This window comes from Pterocles gutturalis, unplaced genomic scaffold, assembly GCF_000699245.1.
Source record: "Pterocles gutturalis isolate BGI_N339 unplaced genomic scaffold, ASM69924v1 scaffold40422, whole genome shotgun sequence".
Taxonomy (NCBI): domain Eukaryota; kingdom Metazoa; phylum Chordata; class Aves; order Pterocliformes; family Pteroclidae; genus Pterocles; species Pterocles gutturalis.
In genome coordinates this window covers 1,597-12,122 of record NW_010116981.1, presented here as the reverse complement: position 1 = coordinate 12,122, position 10,526 = coordinate 1,597, and the positions used below count along the sequence as shown (strand labels likewise).

Sequence of the window (10,526 nt, the reverse complement as noted above, 5' to 3'; positions counted from 1 at the left end):
GCTCTTCCATAAAGCCTGTAAAAAAGCTTGCAGAGCATGCACTATTTTTTAATCAAAACTAAGATAAAGATTAAACCTACATTCCTCCTCCCTCCCTCCCTAGCTAATCCAGCTGAACGCAGCAGATGGTGCTAGGAGCATGAAAGGAGTGACCAATTCATGCCCCTTTGAGGGATATGGGCTTGATATTTATCCGAGTACCGCACACGCACAGCCTGTGAGAAACCCTTCGCTGATCCAGTCTGCAGAAGCCCCAGCAAACTCTGGGCTGGCTAAAGTTTCCCTCAGCTGGCTATCCACGAGGACAAAGAAAATCCTGAATGAAAGTCATAGAGCTGTGAGCTGTCCTCCCCGTAGGGCAAATCAGCAAAGGATGGCAAGCACCCATAGGTAACGCACTAACCAAGTACAGCACTGGGCTGTTTGGAGGGGATCACAACTGCAGTCTTGGAATGATTTACCCACGAGCACCAACTGGAGCTCTCGTGCAGCCCTTTGGCTTCGCTGGTGACCATGCTTCCCCGGTGGTGTTTGAACAGGAAAGCTCTCGAGTTCTTCCACAGGCTTCCCTGCACCATCACATTGTGCCAGCTCTTGCCAAAACAAATCAACCAAAACTACAGTATACCCTGTGTCACTCATGCCAACACTTTCCATCACTAATTCTAGCACCACAGGCACAAAACCCTTCCCAAACCAAGTCTGTAGAATGGCTTATTTCAACCTCCTTCCAAATCCTATGTTCCCTTTAGCTGAAAATGAAAGAAAAATGGCCAGCTTTTTTTTGAATCAACAATAACCCGAGAGATTCCATGGATGCCAATTTGACTAAAAGTCTGTCCGTTGCCAAAACAATTGGATTACAGCTCCAGAGGCTGTTGATTTCTCAGTCCCTTCACCCCAACTCCCCCAAAAGTGTTCGACCTCCTTCCCTACATCAAGTTTCCATTAAAAATTCAAGTTCTGTCAAGCAGGAATAGTCTCCTCCAGAGTATCTGTACTGTGCTGAGCACAATCCAAGCAATCTGAGCCCTGCTGTAAGACAAAAAAAAGCCCATGTTAGGAGTCAAGGCTCTTTTGTTCACCCATTAAAACAGAAAGCAGGGAAGAAAGTAAAGCCACCAGCTGTGTCAGGCTGGGAGCAACTGCAGTTTCACAAGCTGGTATGAAGCTGCAAGAGATATTAAGAATTGATTCCACATAAAGAAAGAGTTCAGGCAGCTTCGAGCCAAGCCTAGAAGCACCTGAAGAGGAGATGGGAGATTAATGCTGTTCAGCATATTGTAACGCTTTGCAAATACTGCATTTGTGTGTCATAGACAGGGGGAGGGCAGCCTTCCAAAATAGGATCTCAGATGTATTTAGAAGAACACCACCAAAATGTTCTGCATCATAGCAGGATTACAGCCAGCAGAGTTTTCAGCAGATTATTTCCGTTTGTATTTCTGCTGCTCAGAGGAAGCTGTTGTTCACAAGACAACAGACAAAACCCACAAACATCTGCAACAGCCCCTGGATCTCCTGTAAGTTGCAGGAGAGGGGCTGGCTGTTACTTTTGATGTTTTAAACCTGTACCACACACGGCTATGGGTAAGAGGCAAGTGCAGCAGTTCTGTTTGCACCAAAGGTGGAGAGCAGTAAGGGGACTTACTCTACTCTTCGTTATCTTTGTCCAGTCAAAGCAGAAACTGCCATATGCAAGAAAATGAAGTTTTAATTTCAGCCTGGTTTTTTTCCGTTAGTGAAACTACAGGTACTGTTGCACATGGTGCAAAGCCATTGATTACTAGCTTTAAGTATCCACAATTTTAACACCATTTGAAGTTTTTTTAAAGGAATGATAAATTTGATTAGAAAGAATAATGTCTGTTTTGGAAGGAAAAGGGAATGGATAGTGAAATAGGATGAGGATAAAAATAAGGGGCAGTTTCCAAGAAACAGGAGATCTACAAATATTTTTTGAGAGAGGAATAAGGACATCCCTGCTCTGAATTAAAAGAGCAGATCATCACAGCAAGGTAACAGCCTCTCCAGAGAAAACTCAAGTCATGTAGGACAAGCTCCTGATTTTGTATTATTCTAACAGGGAGTCAAGAGAAGCAAGCAGGTGAGATTGGGGGAGTCAGGCTGAAGTTCCAATAGCCAGCACCATCCTTCCTACTTGTTCAAGCCAGTACAGGGAACAGAGCTCACAAAGCCCACACAAAGGGTCCAAGACAGCTCCCAGCTGTCACTAAGGGCGCTCAGCGATCAGCTCTACCCTGCCGAGGTACCTCACGCAGCAAGCGGCCATCAGGAAGCACGTGAGCTCCAAGCACCCAAGCAGCAGTTGTTTCACTTTTTCTCAGGTGCAACTTCTACCTTCTCCAGCTTCCATTCCCCAGCCTCTGACTAGGAGAGGGGAAAAAACCAACCCATGGAACAAAACAGGCAAACATTTAGAACATGCTTCTTCCACCTGAAACCCAGACCCTTGCAGATAGCACATGGATAAAGCCTCAGTCTTACTCTCACCTAGGGCTCGTTTTCAGCTGGACACCCAATAGCTGGGATATCTCCTACCAGCGAGGAGTCCACACTGTTTGACTGACAGATCACTGTAGACCTGCAAAGCTTCATGTCCTGTATTTCAGAGCATAACTATACCTGGGAATTCATCCCTGCCTCCTTTGTTCTGTGGCTGCTTGCTGTCAACAATACCTTTTATCCGACAGGAGGTTGAATCAGGGGAGATATGGATTGCAAGCAATATTTAGTAGAGCAAGTTTTATTAGTTAATCTGTTATTATTGGCAGGTAACCATGCACACAGTCCACTCACACACACTCACAGTTATGTGGTTAGTTGGGAGGCCAGCCCCAGTGGCTTACTTGGAGGCAGAGCATCATAGTGACGTGACAGCAGCTTGCAGGTAGGTGTTCACACAGTCCTTTGAGGGATCCTTTGTTCCATCGGGTGTATAACTATTCCTGTAGTCTCTACCTGCGTCTAGCAGCCACCACACTCTTGACATGGTCCAAGTTACACCATCTGTTGATGCTACCGTAAACCCGTGGCCTTGGACAGGTTTGGCAGATGTTTGGTGTTCTGAATTTATCAGCTCTTGCAGATTCAACAGTGTTGTGACTCTCTGGAGCTTATCAGCTGCTGGGAGACTTTCACACACTACCTCAACACAAACTGTTCTTCTCTCCAGCCTGCGGCGCAGCTTTCTGGTAACTGTTTCTCCACCCGCATTCATAGATACCAACAAAACCCAGGTGCACACTCACACAGAAGGGGACTTCTTCATGAGTTCAGTAACAGCGGAACTATAGCACTCAATCTTTGTTACATTTTATTTCTCTATGAGTGATACACATTAGTTTTTCCAAGAAAAAACCAAAGTATTACAAATCATGTCTGAGCTCCTTACACTCAGATGAGACGTGCTTTCTCTCAGCTGTGAGAAAGACACAACAAGGCGTGCAGAAAGTACTGGCAAAGCTCCTTGCAGCAGCCTCTTTAACAGCCACTTAAAAGAAAAAAAAAATTAAATCTTCCAAAGCCCATGAATGCAGAGTACGTCCTAACCCATGCTGCGTGGCTGACTGAGCAGTTACCTGCTAGGAAGCCAGGAAGCTATTACTACTGGAACCTTATCCTGCTGTACTCTGTTTTCAAGGGACATCACTTGCTCCAACCATCTTTCTGCTGTTTTCCCCTCTTCCTAAGCACTCTCTTATGTACCCAGCCCACGCAATTACTCTGGTGCTATCCTTGGTCCTTCCGTCCTTCCTTCCTTCCTACCCAGTCTCTCTCCATCAGGAAGTCTGGAGTTAGATCATTCAGGCTGCCCTGGGACTTTTATTTTCTCAGCCACATACCACTTACCCTCTTGGCCTGACACAGAGGCTCCCCTTCAACCAGGAGGAGCCCAAGCGGTTGCTGAATGCTCCAGCAAAGCAGTGATACATTGAGCCCACAGTACCCGGGTTGCTTTTTGGGGAAAAATGTTTCCCCCTATACTAGCTGGCCAACTCCAGCTGTACTCGCCTCAGTCTAGTGCCCTCTGCTCCTCTGTTTTGGAGGCTTATGCAACATATCTCACACCGTAGGTGAAACTGTCTGCTTCCCAAACCATGCATCGCGATAAAGGAGATTAAAACAAGAACAGAGTGAATTCTCCTCAAAAGAATTCAGCCCCTGCCTGTACAAGCTTACACAACCTGCCTGGTGTAACACACACAGCACGCTGCTGACCGAGAGCCCGGTGCTACCAATTGCCCCCGCGCTGAGCGGCGTCTGCACAGAGACAGGGGATACAGCAAACCATTTCTGCCACCCCATCCTGCAGGTGCTAGGAAACACACCCCGTCCAGACAGGCTGGTCTGGGCCACCGAGCCCCGGTCAATGCCTGCTCTAAATACACAGCCCACGCACTCTGCTCGGGGACTGCAGAGCGGCCTTTCCAACACAGACAGCACTGAACCAGGCAACGCAGGCGCAGCCGGTGACACCTGGATCCTGCTGCGAGGTCACAGCTCATTCTCCACGCCTGGCTTCTTTTTACCCAACCTTGCCAAAACAGCTGAGTCTCAACACACAAATGGTCCATGACCCTGAGTTTTACTGGGGGGCTGAAGGCACACAAGCGATCAGAACAAGTGTGTTGAGGCTTGCAAAGGGCTGCTCTCTGCCTCCCCTACCCACCTTGCCTTTGTGTGTTTCTTGAAGCCACTGGCGGAGGCGGATCAAGCAGCTCTCTTGCATTGGAGTCAGCTGGCCCAGATATCGCTCAATGTAATCAGCATCCAATTTGTCAGCTGGAGGGGGAAAAAAAAAGAAAATTCAGAGGAGACTTGGCATAGGAGAAAGGAGATGTGCAGTTATTTCTACACATCAAGCTACTTCCGATTGACACTGCAAGAGCACAGAAGCCCATTTTAGCTGCCTGAGGGGAGTGAGTGATATTCTCACAGTGATTAGGGCAGGAGGCCACAGACAGCACATAAGGTATCAAAGCTAGAGTCATTCTGCCTCTCTTACAGCACCAGTATTTCATTCAACCCTGAACTGCTCCAGCAGGAGCTTAAAAAAAACCAACCAACAAACCAACAGGAGCTCTGGCACTCATCTCATTCATTAACCACTCCAAGACCTGGGCACTTAAGTCCCCTGGTGTCCTGAAGATCTCATGCACAATTCCAATGAAAAGAGGCTAAATAGCAGATTGCTGAAAACTGTTATTCTGCTTACAGACACCAGAGGGAAAGGGAGAATAACACTGCCATTTCTGCCAGCAGGGGCGATTTTTGGCATGAGAAGTCCTGTGCAAACCAGCAGCTCAAGGTCCCTCCAGCTCAGAGACAAAGGACAAGGGGTTTGAGTCTGCCAGTATTCAGAGAGAGAAGCAGATGTGCCCTCCGAGGCTTCTATGTGCCGATGCCAGCAAGGAGAACATGGTACCCAACGGGGAGCAGCACAGGCCAGGAGCTGGGCTGGAGACATGCACGCACGCAAGGAGGAGAGCTGGGAGGGACCTCTGAGCTAGCTCTTCATCAGGCAGGATTTTTTTTCAGCAGATACCATTCACTAATGAATAAGACCTGGACACCCCAGGATATGCTGCTGCCTGATAACACAGAAATCACATTTGATAAGTGCTACGCCCCCACCGAATCCACAGAGTGAGTGAGCTGAGGAGCAGTCCTGGGGAAGCTAATCGCTTCCTAAACATGAATATAAGCAGAAAAATAAGAGCTACTCTCCTCTCCTGCTAGATGGGATCTGCCACTCTTAAATTAACTTTAATCTCAAAGCACATGAACAGTCAGCTGCTCTGTGGATTTCAATCCTTTTGATGGATTCCAATACACAGAAGCTACCAGAAGGCTGGTGAGACCAGAACCATTGATAGTTCCAAATTCCAAGCTTTCTCCCTAGTTACACTCAGTAAAACAAGTGCCATCTTTCCCTCTGAGGAATGACAACTCCTGCTTCTAATGCCACCACTCTAAAAGGGCCCTCCTATTTCTGTCATAGAAGAATTTTATTTAGTCTAGAAGATATCATCAGATCCACACACAGAAAAATAAAGTCTGATTCAGGCATTTTGTGCAAGAAATGCATTAGGAAAAATTCTGCAAGTTTGTCTTGGCTTGATATAGGGGCAAAAACAATCCAAATCAATCCCCAAGAACATTAATTTTTAAACAGCCAAAAATACTTCCTTATAACTCAGTTATAGTATACTAAAGATATACTTTAAATTGGAGAAACTTGAACATAAAATACCTTCAAGGTCAGATCAAAGCTAAAGGTTTTTTTTCTAAGCACAAACAAAAACATACTGCCTGCACAGTATGGGGAAAAAAACAAAGTTCCATTGTTTGTGTTTGTGTTTTTCTTGAAGAAAGAAAATAACAACTTTCTCTCCTCCCCACCCACAATCCAGAAGAAAAACCTCATGCCAAAAAAATAAAAATAAACTCATTAGTCAGTGCTACTCAAGGCATTTAGATTGCCAGCAGCTGCTACTGTCCGGACAGCACATACCATCAGGGCTGACAGCTTCTGCTGGAGGGCAGGAGCTGCCAGTTTGCTCTTTGGTAGTTCTGCGAGCCCCAGACTCAAGCGGTACATCAGCAGCATCGTGTCCAACAGCCGGAGCTCGCTCATCCTTCTGTCCGCTCACTGCAGGAGGTGTCCAGCGGGGGATGAATGTGATCCCTTGGGAGATCAACTCCTTCAGATAGTGCTCAATCACTTCCTTGCCCTGAAGGGGAAAACTCTCATTAGGAAAAAGCAATCCCATCTCCCCAGAACCCCAGGGTGCAGAAGAGCTTTCCTCAGGACAGATGACTAATGCTGTAGAGATAGACAGACGGGAAATAGTTGTCTCCTTCCATCTGCATGACCCTGTTGGAAAAATTTCAGTAAAAAAGCACCATACAAATGGTGAATTATAACACTGGCCAGCTAAATTCCAATGCTATGGATGCAGCTACCTTTATAATATTTTAATCCCATTCTCCTGCTCCCAAACCACCCATTAGCTGCCCTGTTCCTCTGTAGCCCAGGGGCAAAGGCCACCAAAAGGAAGCGCCTCTGCCCAAGCTACTGGAGAGACAGGGTCCTGATTTTTACCCAGAACTTTCTCTTCCTGCATGAGAACAGTGTCCTCAGTGTCTGAGGAGCCTGGCACCCACAGCATCCACTTCGAGCCTCCTCTGGTACAGCCTGCTCCCGCCCCTGCGCAGACACATTCCAGCGAGCAGATTGTTTTTGCTCATCGCACACTGGCTTTTTCTTCGTTTGCCCTACTGAGGGATTTCAGAGACATATGCAAGTGTATAAAATTATAGTAGGTCTATTTTATAGGAAAAAAAACCAGAGGCACACTGAAAGCAGGCATTTGATTTTGTTTTTATGGCACAAAGGGAAGCCCATCTTACCCGCTTGATGTTGGAAGTGTACTGCTTCATGGCAATTTTTTCCACTGTGCTTTCAAAGCCAAAAAATGACTTGATGTCGAGAGATGCAGACTGTTCAAAGCAAGTCCAGTCTTCATTCTCAGGGTGAACCTAAGCCCAAAGATAAACATATGGTTGGTATAGATAGTTCACATTATGGCAGGGCCCTTGATGCTGATACCAAATGGGCTATTGAATCTCCAGAGCTAGAGTGAGGGGGTAGAAGAGGTTTCCTAAGAGGCATCAACAGACCCACATTCAACAGACAGTTTAATTCTCCCAGAGTAACAGAAGCACATCATGAACTGCACATACAGACGTTTGCGGTTAACCCAGCATTCTTCATGTGCACAAGGAAATCCAGATTAAACCCCATCTCTGCCCCAGCAGACCTGAACAGCAGTATTCGGAGCAGAAGTTGCACTAAAATAGCAGTGAGACTGCCCACTTGAAACCATCATGTCAAGATCTCCTTACTGAAAGACAGGGATGGCCTCTCAGAACGCGCAATTTAAAAAACCCTACATCTGCAAAGGAAGACAAAGGCAAACCAGTTTTTTTTCTAGTTTTCGATAGGAAACTCAGCCACTAATGTCAGTCTTCCCCCAAAACACAGAAGACACAGCAGAGGAGGGAGGTCTCCCACTGTCAGTTCAATACCCACCTTTCCTTCTAGCCATTTGCCCTCAGTTACTCTATACACGGTAAAAACCTACATAATCTTTTCCTCTTTTAAACATAACCCTTTTTTGAGAGGGCTCCGCCTTTTCTCTGTAGGTGCTGCTGTTCACAAACTGACATGAAAGAAATTCCAGCCCCCACACAAAGATACGAACTCTATAAAGGACACAAATTCCCTCGGGGGAGATATTAAGTAACTGCAAGAGCAGGATCATATTTCCCCAAGTTGCTTCAGAGAACGCTGCAGAAAAGGAAAGATGAGAATAAACCTGTTTCCGGTGCCGTGTGTCAGGGAAAAGGGAACTGGTAAAAATAGAGCAGGGAACCATCTTGAGGATGCAGACAGCTAGCTCCCGCCCTGTTCCAGGAAAAGCGCTCCCCTCAAAGCCCAGCTGCTGACGTTTCTTTCTGAAGGACACAAGCTGGAGGCAACGCAGCCAAAATCAGCAAGTTCAACAATGTCTGAACGACTCCCAGAGTTGACCTGGAAGCACTTCAGATCTCTCAGCGCTTTTCACAATGATGGAAGTTTGATTTACTGCAGTTTTCAGGAAGCCCCATGTAGCCACCAAGTGATCTCTGGCTCAGGAAAGCCCCTCACAATCCAAAATGTTATAGCTTCTCAACTCTGTCTTGCCTGAAACAGAAGCTGCTTACAGTTTGCTGACTCCCAAGAAGCTGAGCTGTTGTCCAGTTGCCAAAAGGGCAGGTAAGTAACAGGATCTGGACTTTTGTTTAGGGAATAAAAAGCAGGATCTGATTGCTTCCAGAAACAGACAAACCTATTTAATGGTGACTGAGCCCTAATAGCACAACTACAGTGAAACGGCACACTGGTGCTGAAGACACAGCCACAAAATGAGACATCCCAGGCCACATGTAAGGCTCAAGACCTTTCTCCAAATATTTAGAGCATGAAGATCATGACAAGATGCTAAAACTTTCACTTATTTGTGGGCAAAATTGCCGGACTTTCCTCTGGCCCTCTTCATAATAGATATTAAGGGTTTCCTTCTAAATATCTCGATCTAAATACACATCCAAGCTCCAGATGCTTTTATTAAACTTGAATTTCAACCCAAAAGAAACTCAGGGAACTTCGTCAGTTCTGGAGCACTAGCCATGTTTTCTGCTTTCACCCTAGGGCCTAACACTCCAATCAGAGAATCACAATCAGCCTAAAGTTTCCCAAGCCCTGCGAAAGCACTGGAAACAGCCCCGCACCCTAAAACCCAATGGCCTTCCAGTCTAAGAGTATCTAATCTAATGCGACAGTCCAGTGTCCAAATTCATTCAAGCAACTTCACCCTGTATGTTAGCACAAGACTTTCAACACTTCCTTCACAGATGAGTAGAAACAAGGTACTTACTGAGTAGCTACACGTCTCAAGGACGACAACACGGTTGGCGAAAGTCTCATTGTGGGCTTCAATGCGGAGAGTTCGCTCTTTCCAGTTCACTGTGTTTTTCTGGATGAAGAAAACATACTCTACCCCTGCAATCTGAGAAGGATGAAGAACCAAAAGGAGGGGCAAAAAAAAAAAAAAAAAAAAGAGAGAAAGCAACTTTAGGAGCCTTTATCTATCTGAGCCAGCCAACAAAATCCACAACACTCTGCCCCCTACATTCCACTTGCCTTCTTTAGCAGCCTAGGAGCATCCACGTTCAGTTTGCAGCTCCGTTCAATGATATGTATAGCTCCGTCGTCACTCCTGGATTCATGCAGAATCTCACTCCCCAGGAAGACTGGAATCTCTGGACATGTAGGAAAGCGCTTTTCATATGCCTGGAAGTGAAAACAAAACAAATTTCAGATTCAGACTAGATCAACTTTAACTCTTCCTGAATTATTTCCCTTCCAGCAAGAGTCCAACAAAACAGATGCTCTTCACCTCTGAGAAAAAGGGAGCCAACACAGGGGCTGAAGTTAAAACAAAATAATTCTGAACAGAGCATCTGCTCATGTCAGCCATCAAGCTAAGTGTGTCTTAATATCACTTTTCTCTCAAACATGAAGTAGAAACAAAAGCCTGTTGTTAAAGAGTACAGGGAAAGGACTCATAATAACTTCGACATCAGGAAACTAATCTTTAGCTACCAAAACCAAGTCTGTAGCTACAGACTTGACCCAGAGCTAATACAATTTAAGTCAAACATATTGCCTGTATGAAGAAGATATTTAAAAACACTGAATACTCCTGTGCCTTAAAAATGGGGTGCGTCAAACAGTTCCAGTTATCCTAGACTATCTAGGGTAAGACCACCAATTATTTGGCACTCACTTTGCCTTGATTTATCCATTCTAAAACAATTCTGTCCTGGTTCTGTAATCTTCTTCGTTTTAACTAACCCACACCCCTCTGAAAAGCCTTTTATCCAAAGCTTCTTTA

At 45.7% G+C, this 10,526-nt stretch overlaps 1 protein-coding gene across 1 annotated transcript in view; it reads right to left on the bottom strand.

Annotated features, from left to right (window-relative positions):
- Positions 1 to 9,922, bottom strand: part of LOC104463357 (SEC14-like protein 5) — a gene marked incomplete at its 5' end in the record, with an annotated part of 16,684 nt that extends 6,762 nt beyond the window's left edge. The window contains 5 exons of the mRNA XM_010075660.1: positions 4,694 to 4,806; positions 6,539 to 6,758; positions 7,438 to 7,566; positions 9,507 to 9,638; positions 9,773 to 9,922. Coding sequence (XP_010073962.1) covers positions 4,694 to 4,806; positions 6,539 to 6,758; positions 7,438 to 7,566; positions 9,507 to 9,638; positions 9,773 to 9,922 — 744 coding nt within the window. The remainder of the gene's footprint in view (positions 1 to 4,693; positions 4,807 to 6,538; positions 6,759 to 7,437; positions 7,567 to 9,506; positions 9,639 to 9,772) is intronic.
- Between the last annotated feature and the right edge of the window lie 604 nt (positions 9,923 to 10,526).